This window comes from Xenopus laevis, chromosome 8S (genome assembly GCF_017654675.1).
Source record: "Xenopus laevis strain J_2021 chromosome 8S, Xenopus_laevis_v10.1, whole genome shotgun sequence".
NCBI lineage: Eukaryota > Metazoa > Chordata > Amphibia > Anura > Pipidae > Xenopus > Xenopus laevis.
The window spans coordinates 34,752,756-34,777,140 of NC_054386.1; the positions used below are offsets into that span (position 1 = coordinate 34,752,756).

At 42.6% G+C, this 24,385-nt stretch overlaps 1 protein-coding gene across 4 annotated transcripts in view; it reads left to right on the plus strand.

Annotated features, from left to right (window-relative positions):
* Window positions 1-728: 728 nt before the first annotated feature.
* The window catches only part of sema3fl.S (semaphorin 3F like S homeolog), a 39,797-nt gene continuing 16,140 nt past the window's right edge, over window positions 729-24,385 (plus strand). The window contains exons 1-2 of one of the 4 annotated variants that reach the window (XM_041574078.1): window positions 729-2,622; window positions 9,752-9,863. In XM_041574078.1, coding sequence (XP_041430012.1) covers window positions 2,587-2,622; window positions 9,752-9,863 — 148 coding nt within the window. In that variant the 5' untranslated portion in view covers window positions 729-2,586. 4 annotated transcript variants of the gene reach the window in all.

Here is a 24,385-nt window from a genome sequence, read left to right on the forward strand (position 1 = left end):
GAGGCGCTTAAGGGGTGATATGATGACTATGTATAAATATATAAGAGGATCATATAATAATCTTTCTAATGCTTTATTTACCAGTAGGTCCTTCCAGCTGACACAAGGTCATCCATTCCGATTAGAAGAAAAGAGGTTCCGCCTAAATATTCGGAAGGTTTTTTTACAGTGAGAGCTGTGAAGATCTGGAATTCTCTCCCTGAATCAGCTGTACAGGCTGATACATTAGATAGCTTTAAGAAGGGGTGGCTTTAAAGCAAGTGAGGGAATACAGGGTTATGGAAGATAGCTCATAGTACAAGTTGATCCAGGGACTAGTCCGATTGCCATTTTGGAGTCAGGAAGGAATTTTTTCCCCCTCTGAGGCAAATTGGAGAGGCTTCAGATGGGGGTTCTTTTGACCTTCCTCTGTATCAACTGACAGGCAGGTTTAAAAAAAAAAAAAGTCAAAAGGTTGAATTTGATGGACGTGTGTCTTTTTTCAACCTAACTTACTATGTTACTATGTTATATGTAAATGAGTTTGAGGACCCACAATAATGGTCCTGGCATATTTGGGAGCTGCCATGCTGCTTTCTATGGCTGTGCTGTCCTCTGTCGACTTCTGCAGAAGTGCTGTATATTTATTACCACTAGAGTCCCTGTTGTCTTTTCAGCTTATGGAGAATGGCTGAGCCCAGCCCCAGAGCAACCCTTAGGAGCATGCTGTATGATGGTATTGTATGCATAACTGTGCTTGTATGTACATGTATGTATACTCCATTCATATCACTGGAGAGAGGCCGTGACATTGCACATTCTCCGCCATTATTCCCATTTCCATTGCCGGCGCTTGGGGCAGGTGTAGGCATGCTGCAGGCTGTGTCTCCTCTCTGAGTCAGTGGATAACTTTCCCTTTATTTCTCCTCTGCTCTATTGTCCTCTAGGTCTGACCATCCCTCTCCAGTTCTTTGTTTTGGTATAACCCCTGTTTCTGTGTTCTGGTCTCCATCCCTGCGAGACCTCAGATAAGCCCTGTGTTTAGAATTCCTTTGGGAGGGGACAGATCTGTTTAGAGCTGTTTCCATGTAATGCTCTGGGCACTAACCTCTATTGTGTGTGACATGCTGGCTGAGCCTCCATCTCTCCTGTGTCCCCTGATTTGTTCCATTTATCCCACTCTTATATTTTGTATCTGAGTGCACTATGCCCTTTGCTGGATAGCAACACAAGCTCCAAAACTTCCTAATGCAAAATGCTTGCATCTCCTACGGGCACCCATAGAGCACCCACCACTTGGCACTTCATTTTTGTTTCTCTGTCAGAGCCAATGTGCATGTTGCTGTCTCTGACATTGTCTCTGCTTGTTGCTCCGTGCCCAGTTATTTATCATGTTCTGGGGTCGTGCTGGGCCAAAGAATAGCCTGAGGCTTGGAGCAGAGACCTTTGAAAGGGGCACAAGGGAAGCAGATTTGCACTGCAATTGGCCTTGGTGCACGTCTATATTATTCATAGATATGTATCTGCTGAGCACTGCAGGGAGTTAGGCGGAATGAGGGGGAGGTTTGCGCTTGCAGCTATGTACCTGCTCTGTGTATAAATAGAGGGGTGGGCTGGCAAAACAAAGAACAGAGGGCACCCCAAGGACATGAGAACATGCTAAGGACAGCATGTCTAATGAGTCCCTTTCATGGGCACCCATGGAAATCACAGCCGTACAACATCGTAAAAGTGATCACTGCTTACAAAGCATGAGCAGCGAAAATATTGCACGGCTTCCCCCTTTTTTGGTATTTGGTGTGTAAGGCCAAGGGGAGAGGTTCCAGGATGGCTGGGACTTGTTTGTGGACGCAGAACATACACCCTCTTGGCACTTGGATTTTGGGTGGGTGGATGGATGGGTTGTGGGGGGGACAATGTTGTATTTAGGATTTGATGAGATCCCCCCCGGCATTGATCTGTTTCTGTTTGACCGTTGCTATGTCAGAGGTTAAAGACATCCTAATGCCAGTGATAAGCTTAGACCCAGAGACAGCTGTCGGAGGGGGGAGACCCTGTGGGGACCCCCTCTCTCCCTGCTCTTCTTTCCTTTTAGGTATTACTCTCTCCCTCTGCTCTTTCAATCCTGTCTTCCTTCCCTCAGTCCCAATTGGTGATCCCAACTCTGCTCCTTTGTGTCTCGCTGTCACTCTAAGGTGTTACTTGCCCCCCAGTGCCCCCCAGACATGTCTTGCTTTCTTCTCCTGTCTTCTTGTGGATTCTTTCAGGTATTTCACTTAAGCTGCCTTTAATCTTTCTCCCCTCCCTCATACCTCTTTCTTTGTAGCCCCACCTTCTATCCCAACTCTTATTCGCCCTCACTCGCCCTCCCTCAGCCTTTCTGTACTCTCTTCCCCCTCTTTTTTTCTATCCTCCTCCCCTCTGTGTGTGTGTGTCTGTCCTTTCGCTCCTCACTCCAGCAGAATGGAAAGTGTAGCTGTCAGCTTCTGTCACTCTGGGAGCCTCCCTCACACAGACACACAATCCTGCCACACTGCCACACAGGCACACACACAGTGGCACTGATTCCGGCTGGGTGGCACGTTTAAACCACCAACTCACCCTCTGATGCCCGTTCCGGTGTTGTTTCACAGAAGATCACAGGCATGTTTGGAAAACTGGGACTTTAACTACCTGCTTTGGGGCTGTCAGCGCTAACTAGAGGTACCTACCTCTTCATCACCTACCTGCTTATATTTCTTGCATGCAAACTCCATCCACTGCTATGGAGTGTAAGAACGAATGACCCTTCTCCTTTATTATACACCTGCCACCCCTGTGCAGTCATTGCTTGGAAGGGCTTCAGGGCGGCAGTAATGTGTCAACTGACAGCTTTCCGTTTTTCATCTTTTTTTCCTTTGAAAATTGAGCAGAATAGATCCTTCATTTTATACATATTTTTATTGGGTTAATATGTGTTAGAATGGGACAATTATTCCCAGTACTTTTTATTGTTTTTATGGTCTGTAAATCTATTTTCCTGTTTAACGTTTGCCTTCCAAGAGTTCTCGCGTCTATCACTTTTTTGGGTGGTTATTTTGCATTTTCTTGACTGCGCCAGCTACCGAGCAGGATGGCCGGGAACATTCTGTTTTTCCCATTAGAAGGAAAACAGAAAAACCTAAGTTCCAAAACAAAAGTCCTCCTGCTTAAAGATCCATTTTCAGTATAAAGGAGAAATTATACCTTCACGCTCTGCTTGTATCCGCCACTGTTTCTCCCTCCTTCTCCTGTGAGAGTTGTATATTGTTTTACTAAATCAGATCACGATGTGATGTCCACCCCTTTCTCCCTTTCTAGGACCCTCAGAGGTCTCATGGCCATACGTTCCTATGATTTGGATGCATTGAGTGTGAAAGAGCCCTAGCGAGTAAATGCTTCACTTCTTCTATAGAACTGGAGAGATTTCTCACAGATTGTGTTCTTTTGTCTCTCGCAATTCAATGGGATCCCCGAGTGTATAGCACTGATCTGAGTATTTTAGTTACATTAAGCTTTTGTGATGGTCGTTTCCTACATCGCTTGCTTGTTAATTTGTATTCTCCATTATCGGAAATGTGCTTTATGTTTTCTTTGTGGCTCTCTGCGGTCGGCTCTGTGTCTCTTTAATGTGTAAACTTTCTTAAAAGTGTCAAGCTTGACCATTTTAGAATGAGATTCTAAGTCAGTTTATGTTCGGCTCTTGGGTGGGAGGAGGTGAACAGATATAAAGGGGAAAATAATTATATGGGAGTCTGGGGATGAAGCTGAACCAAGGAAATGGACAGAGTTGAGTTGGCACAAGACTTAGAGCCGTAGAGGGATGACATTGTGGATTGGGGTGCAGCCATTTTTATAGAAAAAAGATTTGTCTGGTGGATACCAGGGGTGTAACTGTATTGAGTACAGAGGTTGTCACCCCAACTAGGCTCGGGGACTTGAAGGGCTTTGACTATAAAGAATTAAATCGTTTAGTTCATTGAGTTGTAGTTCACCTTCAGTGTTGGTTTAGAATTAAATCATTTACTTATACCTCACACAGTTGCCACGTACACAGATTTAGGCATAGGTAGAAGCAGTAGGAATGTGGTGGGGCTGAAGGTGGAATAGGGAAGAGAACCCCTGGTCCAACAGGCCTTTTATAGTCTGCATTATAGAGCCTTAGATATTTATGCAAGTTGGTACCAGTTACTGGTATGTTTGTACCTGGCTGTGCCAGCTCTACTCTCCTTTTTACATTGTGCTTACCTGCTACTGACAAAATTGCTTAGACCAACATTGTCTGGGCACAAATACAATATCCAAGATTGGCATCGGCTGGTTTCAAAGAATGGCATCTCCTTGCATCACTTCATCAGGTGGGGCAACTACTAATTTACATTTTACCTAAGATAAACCATTTGAAGCAGTATCTATCTATCCATCCATCCATCTATCTGTATATCATCCATCCATCCATCCATCCATCTATCATCTATCCATCCATCCATCCATCTGTCTATCATTCCATCCATCCATATCTATCTATCATCTGTCTGTCTGTCTATCATCTATCTGTTTGTCTATCTATCATCTGTCTGTCTATCCAGCCATCCATCAGTTTATCCTTCAATCCATCATCTATCTGTCTATCCATCCATCTATCTATCTATTTATCTGTCTGTCTGTCCTTCCGTCTGTCTGTCCATCCATCCATCTATTTATCTATCATCTATCTATCTGGTTGTCTGTCTATCTGTCTCTCTCTCTATGATGACATCACTGTAATTATGTATAATGATATGGTTTTAGAGGTTATTCATGGCTTTTGGGAATGATATTGAATATATCATTTATACCCCAAAGGCTACTTTAATAATTAGTGGGGCAGGTAGTCCACTCTGAACCAGATCTGGCAACAGTAGCCGCCAAAAAATAAAGGCCCTAGGGATTAAGCAGATTTATATCATCTACCTCTTCCTTAATATAGAAGTATAAGATGAAAAGGCTTGACTTATTCGAGTGCATTAATATTTAATGGTATGTTGTATATTAATAAGTGCCATTGTTGCACCTTGAGTGCACAGGTTGCATAATTTTCCTCTTTTCCTTTATTTATTTATTATTTTCCTCTTTTCCTCTTTTTCCCTTATTGTCCTTCCTTCACCTTTGCAATGTGTTTCTCTCCACCCTGTCTCACCTTATTTTTCCTCTTGTCTAGATGAATTTCTCCAACTTTCTCAAAGCCTTTGTTTCTCCTGTGTTCTTTTTGCCCATTTGTCTTCCTGCCATAAAGCCCACACTCCCCCACACCCCCTGCTCCCTTCAGCTCTCCTCCTTAGCTTGCCGTTTAAGTTGGGAATTAGCTCCCTATCTAGAGCCTGGTACCAAGCATCTCAGGTCAGAGCAGGGCTGCTCTCCACATTGCACGTGCAACACACACACCAATCTTCTTTAGCATGCAATGGGTGAAAAGACTCTTTAGTCCCAAACTGGGTACTTAGGGGTGAGAGCCGCCATTAGAAAAGTCAATCGGTCATCAGGGCTGGAGAAGGCAAGGGTCCTGAGATGTAGAAATAGAATGAAACCAAATCTTTGGAGATAACACACATGAATCAGTGATGTCCATCTTGCAGACCCCAATTCTCAGGGACAACATGCAAGTTGAATGACAACATCTGAAGGGCCACAAGTTGTCCATTCATGCTGTTGGGACTCGGAGTTATAGTTTGTCAAGAAAGGCAGCTGAATTCCCCAGGCATAACTACTGCAGATAGCAAACAATGTAATAATATATGAATTTGTAATTTTTCCAAGGACAAGGCACATGCCCAGTTTATCTTCTAACCATCCTTGTCATTTCTACATTGTTCTGACCATGAAAGAAACTCTGTTTCTTTGAGCTCTCAGCTTGCACATTGCCTGTTTGGGAAGAATATACCTCTCCTGTTCAGCTTTGAGAAGTTGACTGACAGTTGTGGCTGTGGCATGTGGCCATAACATGAAGTGCACTGCTGATCCAACTCATATGGGCACCTGGGAATGGCACCTTTCTGAAGTTTGTGAACTACCTTCCATTCCTAGATGCCCCTGAGAGTAGTTAGGTCTAACATCCTAAGCAAGTGGTGTTTCCACTAGCTATATATTTGTCCTCTCTTGATCAAGTCAACAGCTAGTTGACCAGTACTTTGCCTATAAATTACAGGGGCCATAACTGGACCCACCATGCCTGGTCCTTGACTGAAGCCAAGTGTAAAGATTCTGTTTACAATATGGGCGCCTTTCTATTGTTCTTCTCATTTGGGCTGGCAGCTTTATTATTCCATGCTGTACATGTATGGGACCTGTTATCCAGAATGCTTGGGACCTAGTGTTTTTCCATAATTTGAATCTCCATATCTTAAAAAGATACTGACAACAGAAATTAAACTCTTTTTTTACATCTATTATAATATTAACTTTGAAAGCTGCTTCTAACTTCGTCATAAAGTATTTGCATGATGCTTTTACATTACATGTCTGATTCCTCATGTTCCTGAATGAGGGGGGCTGCCATATTTGTGCAGCAGGTGTCCCTTATCATTAGAAACTGTAACCAACAGGCTGAGATGGGACAGTCAGGTTGGTAAAACAGGCTTAGGAACTTCAACTAACAATTACATACAAAAACAAACCTTTAATGTACATTCATATTTTAAAAAGTCGTTTTTTAGTGTCAGTATCATTTTCTCATTCATCCAGGTCATGTTATGCCCTTCGAAATAAGTCAAATCAACTGGACTTTTTCCTGAAGACGTTTCGCCATTTATCCAACTAGCTTTCTCAATTCTGAATTGAGAAAGCTAGTTGGATGGCTGGTGAAATGTCTTCAAGAAAAACACAACAAAATCATTTGAACATTACATTTAAACAATAGGCTGGTTTTGCTTCCAAGAAGGATAAATTATATCTTAGTTTGGATCAAGTACAAGATACTGTTTTATTATTACAGAGAAAAGGAAATTATTGTTTAAAATTTTAATTATTTGATTAAAAATGGAGTCTATGGCACACAGCCTTCCTATAATTCAGAGCTTTCTGAATAATGGGTTTCAGGATAAGAACTGCCCAAGCCTCCCTAAAACCATGGTGCTCCTTCTCGGCACAGGAAGCTTCTTTTTCCTATATTATGCCTTCATTTCCACCTTCCCTTTAACAAGCTTCCCCTGGGGTCCCTGTTACGGGAGCCAGATTATATTGCTTCCCATAGGTGTAACTACAGAAACAGACCCTGCGGCTGCAGGGGGGCCCAGGAGGTATAGGGACCCCAAGAGGCCAAAATCATGCTCAATTTCTATATCTTATTAGTAAACCAGGACAACCTCTGGATATGTGGGGGCTCTAAAATTAATTTGCTGTGGGACCCAGTAACATCTAGTTATGCCACTGTTGCTCCCCCAATCCTAAATGTTCTTTAAAAAGAGCCAGTTTCCAGCAAGAGAAACAATGATTCTAAAAATACGGCCCGGCTCCCTCACATTTCCACTTCCAAGTGGACACCCTGCCATAGAGACTTCCCTTTCCATCGGCACTTTACTCTCTCACGCTCCTCGGCTTGCACGCGGAGATCCCTCGCAAAGGCCAGCTCTGAAGGTGCAATTGTTTATTAGGACAAAGTGCACTTGCCTTACAATTGAACCCGACACAGAAATCTGCCATGGGACTTCCTGGGCATTGTATTACAAGCTGACTCAAGCAGAATCATTTCAGCTGCTGGGTTTTTTTTTTCACCAGTTTGATCGAAATCTGCTGTAATACTATCTTTTTTTCCTTGATGATAACAGATCCTTTAATAGAGCCTTGTTTTTATGGTATCATGCATTCAAGTGCCCTTTGCCTGTCCAGGTAATTGTCTTAATCGCCTGGACCCATTGTACTTTCATGGTATTTTATTTTCCCTTTGCATTTGTCTAATTACAATAGAAGGGGGGATAACTGTTTGTCTTGTACTGTTGAGTAGGTGTTATTGGTGCCATTGTTATTGATGGTGGGGAGAACCCAGGACCCTTCCCATGGTGTCATTAATGCTTTTTTTGTTAAACAAACTTTTCTTGTCGCATTTTTATCTTAATTTATATAATTGTGCCTGCCCCCTCCCCCGATGTCAAACTTGAGCAAGATGAGGTATATATGACAGGTGTGGAACAATTTATCCAGAATACTCTGGACCTGGGGTTTTCCAGATCTTTAATTAATCTGTAATTTAAAACTTCATACCTTAAGTCTACTAGAAAATCATGTAAATATTAAATAAAACCAATATTCTGTTTTTGATTCTAATAAGAATTAATTATATCTTAGTTTGGATCAAGTACAAGGTACTGTTTTATTATTACAGAGAAAAAGGGAATCATTTTTAGAAATCTGGATTTTTTCATTATAATGGAGTCTATGGGAGATGGCCTTTCTGTAATTGTTTCTGGATAACTGGTTTCCGGATAACGGATCCCATACTTGTATAAGTGATTGTGGTCTGATGCAGTGGTAGAGTAGTTTCATCAAAGGGTAACCATCAGCCACGAGCAGCACCTTGTAACGTAGCCTTGAATGTCTAATTAAGGAGACAATAGACCTATCTGTAGGGTGTATTTTCCATTTAAACATAATCTTATGACTTGATTCTAAAGTCCTGAATGGGCTTTGAAGTAAAAAAAGAGATCTAAAAGTGCGTGGGCATTGCTCTCAGTGGAGCGACAAATGAATAGCCTTCTGGCTAACGTGCTAACCATGGGTCAAGTCAACAAGTTTATATAATAAAGTTGCCGGCCGTGGGCACAGATGAAAGGAAAGGCCCATTATCATAACAGTTTTAAGCCCTTAACTCTTGTGTGGGGGACACACAATGCTACCGTGAGTACCCAGCCCAAGGGGCTTCTGGGAGGTTAAACTAACAGGTTAAAGGGCAAGGAAACTGCAGCAAGAAGATACAATGACCCCATTCGATGGTGTGTTTCTACATAAACACCTTCCTCTGTGTGTGTGTCCTGTAAAGCAACCAAGATAGCCAGTCGCCATTTCCTTCACCCCATACACGCTACACATATGTTTTATTTTTATGACTGACTAATACTGGCATCATCATCCTCTTGGAAGAGAAAAAAAAGAACAAAGGGCAATTTCCTGGTTGATTCCTTCCTTAACATTTAACACTTATTTACTTTTCTGTGCTTTTTTTTGGCAGTAGGATTGTGCAGTTATTTCTAGGAATATTAGCACTACCAGTACAATGGTATATACCTGAAGATGGTGGTGGTGGTGGGGTAGCTCCCTCTTCTAGAACAGGTGCACCAGTCTACTGGCACCCACAGTAATTTGATATTTTCTAGTAGTTTAAGACAGCTGTAAATTGAAAAATCAAATTAACTTAAAGTTGCTAAATTGGTGGATTTTTACCTAAACTGGCCACGGTTGTCATGATCCAATTGTGATACTAATGATAGAACCATGTGACACTTCCCTGTGCTAATTGGTTGCTGTTGATTGACTTTTCTGGGGGCAAACATACATTATGGGGTTTTTCTGTATTTCCCTTGCATTGAAGGGTGCCTGTGGTATTCTTTTCATTCCAAAAGTCCTGTTACTCAAAATAGCCCCCTTTTATTTATAGTTCCAGATGTCACCAATAGAGGGTTCCTGGAACTTTTAGAGTTTCTTTTATTTGTCACTTCCCCAATGACATCTGTAAAGACAGTGATGCCAATATTTAATATTGTGTTCTGTCTCCTTTTGTACACAGGCTGGTGACATCATGCTGGTATCGGCATTACCGTCTCTGCTTCTGCTGCTTCTCAACTTACCCCCCTGTGTGCGAACGACACAGCCCCCTCGCGTGTACCTTTCATACAGAGGTAAGGGCCATATCCTTCTGTCTACAAACTAGCTTTATCAGTGTACCAGCTATGCACTCATCATATGCCTGTTAAGGGTTTATTTTCCCTTAAAAACCTTTCCATTTTTGATGTTTTATGTCTTGGTTTGAAATTAAGTTAAAAAGGGAAAAATAATGGCCAGTGCGGCTGTTTAGTCTTAGCTGGTTAGCTGATCTTATGGCAGTGCATGCTGGGATTGTTCAGTGCCTGTGGGAACCATTATCTAAAATGGAATCTTTAACTTGTGTTCATGCATTTGGCGCAGGAAATTCAGTTGAGTGCAGGGTACAAAGAAGCTGGGGGGGGGGGCTTTGCTCGAATTTATGTTGCAAAGCAAATACAATCTATGAGCTGAATTTTAAGAACTATTAGGAAGGGATAGAATGGAATTCTTGCATTATTATTTTGTTTTATATGGCACTGACATATACTAAAGAGCTTTACAGTGGTTATGCATCAGTCCCTGTCCTAGAAGAGTTCCAGGTAGCAATTCTACTCATCGGGTCTGGACTGGGATTTAAAATAGGTCCTGGCATTCCAAGTACACAGAGACCCAAACAGCCCGCACAGGGCCAATAAATGGTGACTGTCTATGGCATCTTACAGCAGCCCCAGTGGCAGAACTTTAGAGTAAGCAGACCCATCAGTCGCGGGCATTGCGGGCTGCCTTGCTATGGGTAAATTTGGCCACCTGCTCTCTGGACTAGGGAAATCTACAAGTAGCAGCTACTAATCTGGCTATGAGCCTTCAGAGAATCAATTCCACAATGTTTTTCCCATGCCAAGCAGGAGTCACAATCTGTTATCGTGTTCCACTCTTTGGCCAACGCCTCGGAAAGAGAAAGGGATTAATCTGGAAAAGTGCAGGATATGCCCCTAGTTTTTTTCCTTTTGTCTCCCTCCTTCCAGTATGTATTGTCCCAGGGCACTTTAGCCAGTTGGGGGGGGGGTCAGATTCTTGCACTTTGCTTATTGCATGTGATAAAATGCATTGTTGTGTGTTGTGGCCCCTGCTACCTAAAGGTCACCCGTGGGAAGAAATTAACTTGTGTTTGCTTTGTGTGTATTTGACCCCTAACCTCCAAAGGTCTCAGAAGGGTGAGGAATTGTCTCCTTAGGTTTCCTCCTAATGGATTTTTTTTGGGAGGAGGTGGAGGGGGCGTTGTTGACCTTATTTAGGGTTTGTTAAAAAAGCAGGTTGTTTAACACCTATCCCTGTATAAACACACACACATGCAGTAGGAACACACACACATTGTTGGCAGGGGCACAAGGCTAATTGGATACCTAAAATATTTATGCTGCAACTGGGAACCAATTTCACTTTCATTCGCTCCTGCAAGAACCTGCCGCCACTGGTGAATGAAGAGTTATGGAAATCAAACACCTAAATATAGAATTAAGTGGGGCTCTTCGCATAGCCTTTAATTTATCCCATTAGGTGCATGCAAGTGTTTATATTGATCTTCTCTTGTGGGGCATTCTCTGTACCCATCAACAGAAACCCCATCTGATGGCCCTTGGAGCTGCAATGTGGCTCAGCAAGGAGTTTGGCTCCTAAGGGCGATGGAACTCAAGATGATGATAATAACAATGTTAATTCATTGGTGTGGCATTGTGAAAACACCCAAAATCTTGTCTCCCCCCAAGTCCATCTTATGTGACGTGAACAAAAAGATGCACCCCAATTAGGGATAATCGCCTTAGAGGCTAAATAGTAAAAAACTTCCCCCACCCAAGATCCATTAATCATTTTAACTTTGTCCAATTACAGGGTGTGTGCTAGTGATGAATTAGTTGATAAAAAAATGTACACATGTCCAACCATAACCCACACACTCCCATAGCGAAAACCACCAGACCCGGTGCACTGTCTTTATTATTTATATGCCTAAACCCATTTCACCCCTCTCTGCCAAAGGGGGCAGGCATGGGTGAATATATAAATAAGAAATGGCACCAGAAGGAAGGGTATGGGGGGGGAGTTGAAGGGCTTTGACGCTGGGGGTGGGGCAAGGAAGAAAGATCAGCCACCTACTGGGAAATAGCTCCACCCTTGAGTCCCTGTGGTTTAAGGTCAGCCCACACAGGTTATGTTCTCTAGAATCTGATGGCTTACAATGGCTGTAGAACTAGGGTCTCAGGTTCAATTCTAGCGAGCGCATGATCTGAAAGGAGTTCCAAAAACATACAGGCACCATAGGGTGTGTAAATAGGGTTTCCACCTTTCCTGGAAAAAAATACCGGCCTTCCTATACTGCATATTTAACTTTTTTCCCTATTAATAACATTGGGATCAACCATCATTTTTACCGGCCAGGAGGCAACCCTATGGGGCAAATTCACTAACAGGCGAAAATTCGCCAGCGATGGCTTCGCGCACATCGCAACACTTCGCCAGGTGTAAATTCGCCTGGACAATGCTAATTCACGAAGATCCGAAGTTGCGCACAGGATACCGAACGCTGGCAGAATTACGCCAGCGAAATTACGCTCAGCAGTTCGAAGTTATGCTAGCGTGGGCTAATTAGCATACGGCGTGCAGTTAAAGTACAATGGCCGTATATGCTTCAGCAAATACATTACACTACACAAGGCCAGGGAACCTTAATAAAATTATATAAAAGTTGTTATAATGCCCTACACATGTGCCCACAGTATAGTTTAGGTGCCATATGTTAGCAAATGTAGAGGGGAAGGAGGATACCCAAAAAAGAAAATTTACGATCTTTTTCAGTCTATCACCCTGTAAATAGGAAAAAACGCCAGCGTTTTTTGGGACTTAAAAAAAGGTAAACTTTTTTTGAGGAACTCCTATCTTACTCTTTTGCACTTCGCCTGGTCTGAGGTGGCGAAGGCAAGTCGGACAATAAAGGTAAGGGTTAGTAAAATCAAAAACTTAGTGAATTTGCATAGTAACGCTCTTTCGCCAGACCATAAATTCGGCTGGCGTTAGAGTGCGAAGTTGCGCCAGAATCTATCTCCTTGGCGAAAATACGCCAGCTACCGTTAGTAAATTGGCAAAGTGCCGAAATGACGTCACGCTGGTGAATTTTCGCCAGAGTTAGTCACTTCGCCCTTTAGTGAATCTGCCCCTATGTGTAAATGTCATAAAGGCCTTATATTGTAAGCTCCACTGAGTCAAGGAATGATGAATAACCTCTATAAAAGCATGTGGCCAATAAGAGCCCCTATCAGAATGCTTACAGGTCTATAGCCAGAAAAAGAATATTTAATATAGTCAGAATAAGAGAAAAACAATTGAATGTCCTTCATTGTCACACAAATGCCATATGCTATATTTAGATATTCCATAAGGTAAACCCCCTGACCAACAGCACTGATGATGATGAGCAGAATATAGAGAAGAGTTCGGCTTTTTTTTATGTACTTTGTTCCAGACAAGAGCATCCCAAAAATACCGTGTTACCTCACCACAGACGTGGGGACCTATTAATAGGGAGGCCCGAGCCCCTCTATCTGTGTGTGACAGCTGAGCCTTTATTCCTCGCGTCACTGGGTGTGTGAAGATCTGGGCGTCCGCACAGCAGGCTCAGCCCGGGGACTCCCTGGATATATATATATATATATATATATATATATATATAGCACCAAGCCATCCTTTGTGTCAGGATATATATGTGTGTGAATTGGATGAGCTCACAGCCTGCACAAGGAGGATATCCTTAAATGAGAATTGAAACAAAAAAAATATAACCTACTCCATTTTGTGCGTCATCAGGCCCCCTCCTGAAACGCCGCATTGAAAACTGTCATTTTATAATAGTTTTGGGCTCCAGTGTCTTGAAGTTTTGCCGTGGTGTAAAGTTTGGCGCCGCCATTTTCAAAATGGTGCACCACTTACGCCTGCGCATGCGCCCAGAGCTTTACAGTTAACAATAAAAGTTTGCGTCTTTTCATTTTTTTATTATTAATCACTGCAGACCTCAGTCAGACATACCCGTTCGCTGGATTACTTTTTATCTTTGAATTACAGCTTAGCTCCTGAGCTCCTGCACTCGCTCGCTGACAAGCTGTAAATTTAAACCAGAGCGAGCGCAGGAGCTTCAAAGATTCACTGAGTGTCCTAGCAAGCAGGATCCCGATTGGAGATAGAACGAATGAGGCGTGGGCAGAGAGGTCAGTGATGACGTACGGCTCCATCACATGACCGCAACGTCATCTCTACCAGGGAACACAGATTCCAATGCGCATGCGCAGGGCACTGCTGCTAACTATTGCGCATGCGTGTGCCCTATTCAGAGTGATTTTCGGACTGCAAACTGGGTATGATTTTACATACATGTTTAAACTTTTTTTTAAATCGATTACAGCCCTTATATTGGGGAAGAAACTAATGAGGGAATGTTTGCTGTTAAATATATGTTCTGTTCATTGGCAACACTTAGAGCTGAAGTTTATTTTTGCCTTTCCTTCTCCTTTAAGAATGGATAGGCCTCGTTTGTGGAAAATCCAAAGTTTTGGAAAAGTCACATGCCATGTCCTTGTCTGAGTCGGTCTCATGTTATATTCTTTTAGCAGTAACCTTCCCTTGCCTGGAAATACCTTGGCTCTGTTATTTTTTCCAGGGCCCCATGGCCTTTGTACAGCCTGAGATACACCCCACCCCTCAGCACTTGCCTTTCCTTCATCAGAAGGGGTTCAGGGGGGGCAAATAGCTAGTGCAGAGATCAAAATTGGGTGCCCCCTTGGTCTAGAAGAACTGAATTTCTGGTTTAAAGTAGAACTCAACTCTCCACAAATAAAAACCCCTACCCAGTACCCTACATAGTCCCCCCTCCCTGTTCCCCCCCCCTGCATAGGCGATAACACCTATAAGTGCACCTAATCCTTTACTAGCCTATAGGTGAAAGTAAGCGCAGCAGAGCTTGTGGGCACCATATTCCAGCTCTTCAGATTTCTTTGAGTCCTCTTCCCTTTAGCAATTTGTGCTCCAACTGCGCATGAGCTAATACATCGCTCATTTTCAGAAGAAATCAAAAGAAATTTCTGGTTTAATGTTTGCATGTTTTAACTTTTTAAAAAGTTACAGAAAAATCCCAAGCATTTTGGATAACAGATCCTATACCTGTGCAAGGCACTGCGTTAAAATGAAATTGATATTGTGGGGCAAAGCCAGAAGGTGTGGGGACGGAGACAGAACCCAGATGTTTTGGGCTCTGATGGTGTGTGGCTGAAGGCAGAGAGGCACCAATGTCGTGGGGGCTGAAGGCAGAGGCAACGTTGTCGGGGCCAGAGGTAGGGCCCCAATGTTGTGGGCTGAAGCAAAATTTTGTTGGCCCGGAGGCAGGACCCTGATGTTGTGGGGCCAAAGGCAGGCCCTGATGTTATGGGGCAGAAGCCAATGTTGTGGGGCAAAGCCAATGTCGTGAGGCCAGAGGCAGGGAGCCCGATGGTGTGGAGCCTAATGTGGGGCCGGAGGCAGGGGCCCCGATGGTGTGGGGTCAGAGGCAGGGCCCCAATGTTTTGGGGCAGAAGTTCAATGTTGTGGGGCAGAAGCCTGATGTTGTGAGGCAGGGGGCCCAATGGTATGGGGTCAAAGGCAGGGCCCTGATGTTATGGGGCAGAAGCCCGATGTTGTGGGGCAAAGCCAATGTGAGGCCAGAGGCAGGGAGCCCAACAGCGTGGAAGCCACTGGAAGCCAAGGATGATGGGAGCTGTTGTTTTATAGATGGAGCACTTTCCAGCTGACGTTTCTTCCTAACATGCTTTAGTACAGGGGGAAATTTAAGCTGAAAATGGGCAATATACAGTATCTTAAGGTAGCAATACATGGGCATGTGAAATCGACCATTTTTTTAACTTTACATCTTTCAAAAGGGGATCACTGACCCCTTCTAAAAACAAATGCTCTGTAAAGCCACATTTATTGTTATTGCTACTATTTATTAATCATCTTTCTATTCAGGCCTCTCCTATTCATATTCCAGTCTTTTATTCAAATCAGTGCATGGTTGCTAGGGGAATTTGCTGAATTTCTGAAATTGGAAACTGTAGAGCTGCTGAATAAAAAGCTAAATAACTCAAAAACCAAAAATAATAAAAAAGGAAACCCAATCTCATATTGTCTCAGAATATCCATTTCATACTAAAGGTTAACTCAAAGGTGAACAACCCCTTTAAAAAGTTGAAATGGTTATTTTGCGTTCCTCCAGTTAATTAAAACTAGGGGCTAATTAAAAGAAGGGGTCTGCCACTTCTAGGGGACACTTCAGTCAAAAGTTATAGCAGTTTAGAGGTTTGACAATGACCCAGGGCAATTGCCCATTTTACCTATTTGAAGTGGGAGCCCAGATCATATACAGATCAACAGAGGAGCCTATCTTCTGGGCCCGGGGTATAGACAATTTTTGGCTCATGGAGTCATGCGCTACCTGATATTGGCTTGAGTAGCAAATGCATGTTTCACCAACTTCACCCAAATATTGCAAAGGATGTGTCTTTTAGGACAACAGCATTTCTCATAGAGTACTTTTATTGCCAAGGGATATTTGCAGTTAATAGGTGTAATCTTAAAATGTAAGTACATTTACTTTCTGATATTTGTTGACCCTTAAAACAACCATAGACATTAGAAACCATCTTCCACTGGTGCTTTACCCTTTAAAAACCTTTTCATTATGGCAGAGTGAAAGTCAAGCATGGCTCCACTGCCGCCAACGAGGTTAAAGTACTCCCAACCTGACAGGTACACAGACTTCATTCTGTAGACAACCCTATTGATCTTCTTCTGATTGGAACCTTTATTACAGATGTCAGTGTAGACAGGCTGTAAAAATTTGTACTTTTTCCATTAAAATGTAATTTATGTTCGGGTTAAGGATCCTCATGTCTCCGAGCCTGACAGCTCATGCTTTTTCCAGTCTGACACCTCTCTTGAGTGGCCTGCTTTCCTTTCCTGGCTGCTCTTGCCTAGGTTTGGATACCTCTCTCTCTCTTCTGCTCCATTAATTCCCAGGCACTCCGGGTCACTGTGCTGTATGAAGGCTATACTAACAATCTTGGGACTGTATTCACTCTAGAAGGCCTGTCCTCTCTGCATGAGGCTCTTGTAATTGCCCCTGATCACTAATTATGAGGTTCGCACAGTAATGTTACATAATAACTAAGCATGTGACTGTTATTTTTTTGTCTTCTCCGAACAGGAGAGAACAGAGAAATCTTTCAGACAGTATATCAGGTATGGCTCAGTGGCTCTACGTATTTTGCTAGCAGAGCTATCTTAGGAAGGCTAAATGGGTATGCCTTATATGCTTATATTCTTAGAAAAATATAGATATATATCATAGTAGCAGTGGGATAATAGTCTCTGGGAAGGAAGTTGTGGTGTTTATGCAAATGGCCTGTAGATATCACTGTGCTCATACTTATACTGTGTATACTTCCTGTCAGCTTAAAAGTGAAAGTTACTGTTGTATAATGGTTGCATGAGTCTCTGCTAATAAAGCACTGTTATACTCTACTCATCCTCGGCTACCCAAAACATAACAAATTGACGATGAGATGGCTTTTCTACCTCTGCAGCAGCCTGCACATTTTCTTCCAAACCCTGGTGAGCCTACCATACCTTCTACTGTTTGGATCCGTATGTTTGAAAATTACATTATTGCTGCTGACCAAGGGGAGATTTCTGCTGCTGGAAAGCGTGCTTTTCTTATTCACTGCCTGGGAGCAGAGGGACAGCGTATATTCTATACATTACCTTTACCTGATGATACTTGTGAAACTGTTCTTACTGCTATAAAGAACTTTTTTGTGCCAAGAGGAAACGTGGTTGCTGAAAGATATAAATTCTGCCAACGTGGACAACCTAATGGCGAGTCCACAGAACAATTTGTAGCGGCTTTGAGAGAGCTGGTTGTTACCTGTGACTTTGGGAATCTAACAGATGAAATGCTAAGAGACCAAATAGTGGAAAAAACAAACTCACCTCGCATTAGAGAGAGACTGCTCCTAGAGCAGGATTTAACCCTTGCAAAGGCTATTACAGTTGCTAGCCAAATTGGAACAGCAGTAGCAGAGGCTAAAACTCTCAGTCAGGGAACTGCTGGGAATGTACAGATTGTGAATTCAACACTGTGGCCTAATAATGCACAGTCACAAGAAAAATACAGTGCTAAGGAAAGGGATTCACTAACACTGCAAAACCATACAGCAAATACAAATAGAAAATACTGCTTTCGCTGTAGTTCAACACAACACACTGCAAATCATGTTACATGTCCTGCAAAAGCTGTACGGTGTTGCAAATGCACAAAAGTAGGACATTTTGCTAAGATCTGCCGTAGTTCTGCTAAACCATGTTCATGAAGTCACTACTACAAATGTTACAGTATTAAGTGTGGATAAAGCTGGTACATTTATTCCAGACAAGTTTATATGCACTGTCAGTGTCAGTACTGCTTCTGCTGACAAGGGACACTCCATTAACCTGATGCTTGATACAGGTTCAGCTGTTTCTATACTACCAAAGGATATTTTCTTGCAATACTTTGCAAACGATCCGCTTGTTGCACCTGCCCTGAAACTGGTCAGTTACTTAAAGGATCCAATCCCTGTGCTTGGTTGCTTGCCAGTGACTGTACAAGTTGAATCAAATACTGCAAAATGTGATGTTTACATTGTGAATAAGGTTACTGCTATACTTGGAAGGGATCTCTTTGCTGAATTAAACCTACAATTAGTTGATGGTCTCATTACTACAGCACCAGTGCCTGCCACACAGACAGTGTCTGAAATTTCACCACAAAGCAACACTTCACTGGGTTGTGCAAAGAAATTTGTACTCAAAGTTAAAATGGATGCCGATGTGGTAACTGCGATTTATTCTTGTGTTACTTGTCAGAATCATGACAAAACAGTTATCAGACATACACCACCATCTGCTAATAAAGCACTGTTATACTCTACTCATCCTCGGCTACCCAAAACATAACAGAAATGTGACTGTGGGATAGCAGGTAAAATAGTGAGAGATGGTGCCTATAGTAACAGTGGGATAGTCTCTGGGAAGGGAGTATGGCTGTGGGATAGCAGGTTTAGTAGGGAGAGATGGTGCCTATAGTAACAGTGGGATAATAGTCTCTGGGAAGGGAGTGTGACTGTGGGATAGCAGGTATAGTAGGGAGAGATGGTGCCCTTAATAACCGTAGCAGTGGGGGTTATAGACTCTGGGAAAGGACTTATGAGGCAAGTGACCTCACATTTCAACCATCATTTCGCTTAATTTAATTTATCGTCTTGGCACTACACTATTCCCCTGTAAGCTGTGCATGATGCACACAAGCACACAGGGACTATAGTGTTAAAGCACATATTTTAATACATGTTCTGATCCACCCCTCTCTGTTAAACATGAATGCAAATAAGAATCCTAACAACCTATGATAAATGAATACACGCTGGAAGAGACGTCCAACAAGAAAGGATCTTTCAAGACGTGCAATTGGGAAAGTTGGCACACACACCAACACAGAAGTGACTGGAGAAAAAATGTCAATCCTTAACTGGAATAAAGGATAATAAGATGCAAATAAAATATTTACAAGCATGTATATAACCGAGTCCCAAGTACAGATTAGATTAGTGGCTGGAGGCCGTTCACACTTATAATACGTCAGGCTACTGTAACTGTTTCTCTTACTTCTAACATTGCAAGGCAATACACAGTGCGTGTACTTTGTGCAAATATCTATGGAAGGCAGTGTACAGGGCAGCCACCTTGATTTTTACAAACATTTATCCAGTGTTGTAACTAGATATTATTGGTCCCCACAGCAAATTATTTTTCATGCCCCCAAAATGTTAAGAGGTTGACAATATTTATTGAAACTGTATATGAATTAGGGCCACATGGAGCCCCTATACCTCCTGGTCCCCCCTGCAGCTGCGGGTCTGGTAAATAAGGATTAATTATATCTTAGTTGAGATCAAGTACAAGCTACTTTTTTATTATTACAGAGAAAAAGGGATTTTTTAAAAAAAATTTTGATTATTTTATTATAATGGAGTCTATGGGAGACGGCATTTACGTAATTCTGAATTTTTTGGATAACGGGTTGCCGGATAATGTATCCCATACCTGTACAGTTTCCTGGCTGTAATTCTTTTGTTGGGGTTAAATCTGCTGATGTAGGTATTTTTTTGTTATCCATATGGCTCTTCCCCAACACCACAAACGCTCACACTACTGATGTGGTTTGCCGCTTCTCCTGTTCCAGCCAAAGCCTGCAGCTACACATCCAGCACAGCACATGGGTTTTACTCTACTGCACCTGACTGACACAAGTAATATTGTATCAAGACACCCATAGAAAGCAACCACTTTTACACATGGGAGTCCCCTGAAACCTTTGATTCGTTCACGCCAGCCCAGGAAACTGGGCGGCATATTATGTCAATATATCAACTTGCTCAAAATTGGATCACCACGCTGCTCACATGGACATCTGAGGAAGTACATAGCAGCATGGCACATTCATACATCAACATGTAAACTTACGCTATGGCATTCCTCATTAGACCAATTGCATCGTTATGGCAGGAATCCTAAGCTCTCGTGTTCCCCGACCAATTGGTTGTATGTTTTCAACATAACTATCCAAAACAGTTCCAGCCTTGCCTGTATCTTTCTTCCATTCCCAATGTACTGTTATTCAACAACCTATTCTGTATGAGCTAAAGAAACAGTACATTTTCCCACCCAAAAATGTATCTCATTTATGTACTGTGCAGACCAGTAGGGCCTCTCCCGATTCCCATAACATGTTCCAGTTAATAGATGTGTATTCCACAAACCACCGAGGCCTCTCCCTGTTCTCAAAATACTGTATGTTCCCATTATTGGATGTGTGTTGCACAAACCACTAAGACCTCTTCATGTTGCCAAAATGGGCTTCAGTTGTTGGATGCCACTAGGACAGTGATTGTTGGACTTGTATTGGTTTCTGCTGCCATTGGAGGACCATCCTTTGCTCTGGGTTCTCTAAGCCTAAAACAAGGTTACAGATATAGAAATTCTAAAATAAGCATGGCACTCGCACACCCGGTGCATACTCAGGCCACCAATACTATAGAAAAGACAAATAACTGGTCCACAAAGACAAATCCAACCTGGGAGATCCCCTTCTATTATTGGATTTATTAAACCATGATGTCCCTTCTACAGATTTATGTAACTCTAGTGGAGCCAATAAATGTTGCGGAACTTTCAGGGTTATGTAAATGTGCAAATAGATCATACCTCCCAACTGTCCCGTTTTTAGAGGGACAGTCCCTCTTTTGACAGCTCAACCTGTGTAGTCCCTTATTTGTACTGGAAAGTCCTGTTTTTCTCTACACTGAACAGTCAGAAAAAGAAACAATGTTTCTAACTTAATTAGCTTTTGGAAGAGAGCCCAGAACAGCCACCAGGTGCAACTAAGATACTTTTGTAACAATTTTGAGATAAGCAAATAAGTAATTGTAACAATTTAGATAGACAAGTCTCTTGGGAGAAGTTAGACTCGCAGCTTAAAAGGCAATTCCCTTTCATTAGCAAAACTGTAACAACTGGAAAAAAACACAGAAATGTGTTCAAACTTTCATAACCTGCCAAATTTTGTAAAATGAACATGGTTATAACGGGGTGTGGCCACAAAAATGGGCGCCAACTTTTTTGTCCCTCTTTTTATGTCCAAAATGTTGGGAGGTATGAAATAGATGTTGATGACCCACCCACCACCCTGAGGTTTAGGAGCAACTGCACTTGGACCTCTTCCTTACCAAGATGAGCTCTACCATCTCTCTGTATATTAGTGGGCCTCTTCCTAAGACTAGAGCAACTGCTATATTTGCTCTGCCCTCAGTCGAACATGATGGAAATCTATATGGTCTTTACCCAGTCTTCAAACATTCTACCTTACCTGGCCATCAATGGGGTGCCAACTGCAATTCAGTGCATTTAGTCACTTGGTCACCTACAAGCCTTGTCTGGCGCGACATATTGCTCTATCATCCCCTTTTCGAGTAGAAGAGTGGTGTCTGGGTATTCTTGGGCACCTTAAGGTGCAGGAAGAATGAGAGAGACCATGGCCGGGGTGGAGGGTGACATTTTTGTCACCCTTTGTCATTTTTGTAAAGGGCTTCCTTAGGAGAAATGATATATGAATATATAGTAGGTGACCTCTTTTGGGCAATACTAATCCTCCTGAAATCTTAATTTTTCTCCCCTATAACCATGGTTGTACCTGTGGACCCAGAAGGCCAGTGTTCATATGAGGAACTAGAGGCATTGCACGGGCTGCTTGTCTAGCAGTTGTCTTACATGCCCTGGCTCCTGTGACACACATGAGAATGCTCGGCAGCTCTTGGCAGAGGCTGAAGGGACTACAGCAGCACACAGATATGTTGAATAGTGAGCACCAGAGCTGCTAGTGCATGGCTGTGTCTCCCTGCTTCCTATTCCACTGCCTGTCCAACTTTAGCATGGAGATTAAAGCTCTTGGTGGGGGTGGGGGGAATTGGACTGGCTATTGCAAAAGGGGTACAATGTGTCAGCAGAGTAGTGTTTGGAAGGGGAATATCCTGACTGACAAATTACATGGATACCAAATGGGATTTATTTTATTGGCCAGTGTACAGCATTCATAATATACAGAAGACCGGGCAGCAACAGATTTCTCATACCTTTTTTTATACCCTCTTCTTTCTTTCCCTGGCACTGTTCAGCTATTATTTTATAAGATCTTCACACCTTCTTTCTACTCTTCCATCTCTTCTTTACAATGCAAGTTAATTAAGAGTATATTCAAATCAGGTCAGAGTTTAGAGTCAGGTTTAATGAGGGTAACTGCTCACTGTTCAGACAGGTGCTCATTTACATAGCTGGCAAAGGTCTGAAATTGGTACCTGATTCCCTGAAGAATAACAGAGAATTACATGACCCACCTAGAAGGCCAGATAGAGAAGAGCTGTCCATGTACTCTATGAGATCTACTCATTTGGTGACCTCTGAATGGTTCTCCCCATATGCTTGGCCAAATTGGGGTCACTGAACACATGGATATGGTCTTTACCCAATAGGATTTTCAAACCTGATGGATAGATCTATCTAGATATTGGCACCTTTATGCAGTTTGCATTTGATAGGTCTCCAAAGGCACATAATATGATCTGATTGGGCTAGATCGGATCAGCTCATCCTCAGACAGGTCCTTCCAAGGGCATCTTTGCGGCATCTTTTCTTGGCCCATTATTGGCCACCTTTAGATGTTTATTTGCTCTTCTAGATGTTCCAAGAAACCCAGCCTGAATGCCAATTTGAATTTATTAATTCTTGGAAAAGGATCTTGCATCTAGTGATGCAGTTAGAGGGCCCTGACAAAAAACACTTGAGGTCTTGAGTGCATCTTACCCCACCTTCTCAAAGAGCCACATCAGGTAATTTTCTTTGGGAGTGCAGTCTTTGTATAGTAAGGTTACTAACGCACTATGCCTAATGGTTTTTGTGTAAAAGATCTTGTCACCGAATGCATTTGGGTAAACTATAACTTCCAGCCAGACTGTATGCAACAAGCCCTTTTGTTTCTCAATCTCCCATTGGCTGCCCTCCAGGTCATAGTCTTCCTTGTGCTGAAAGGAGACCGTGTCCTACATTTGGCTTTTCAGATAGGACCATGGCAAACAGGCATAAAGGAGATGCAGTTTGAATGGATTGCATGAGTGTTATTAATCACTACATACTGTTGCACTGACAGCAGGCACTATACAGTATATCAAGTACCAAGGGCCAAGACTCAGGAATTTCCCAACTTAAATTTTCAGATAATAGGGGCATTGTCGGGGGGGGGGGGGTGGCAGTGCCAAGAAACCATAATTCAGCTCACGGGATTCACAGATGTGACTGTTTAAACAGTATTGTTAGACGGTTGAATGACACACACATTTTGTACACATAGATGTTTGTTCTGTCCCCCTCCCCCGCCCCAATAAAAGAAAGAAAAATTGTGTGTGTTGGGGGTTAAGTGACTTTCCTTCAGGAGTTCTACTTTCTAAATATAAATGTCCCCTTTACAAAAAGAGGTTACTCAGTAGGAAGCAAGGGAGGCAAGGTGCAAATAAATCTGGTTTCTTTGCAATATTTGGCAACATAGGGACACACCAGCATTGCCCAGGCAAGTCCTTAAGGCTTCTTAATGCATTATGCCCATCAGATGCCAGTTTTAATGCCCACCATAGTTTTCTTGTGCTAAATATCTCCTACCAGTGCACAAATAATGTTATGCAAAGAGATCCTGAGCATGCCTGGGGGCCATGTATGACTCTTGGAGGGCCACATTCGAATTGCGTAGCTCCAGCTCTGATCTACAGCCAAGTAGAGTTAAGGTGGCTATAAGATGGCCAGATCTGCTTATTTGGTGAAGTTGCCAAACAAATAGATCTGGGCTTGAGTTGGCCACTCTCATTGAAGTAATCATCCATTACGGAGGCCTATTAGATGA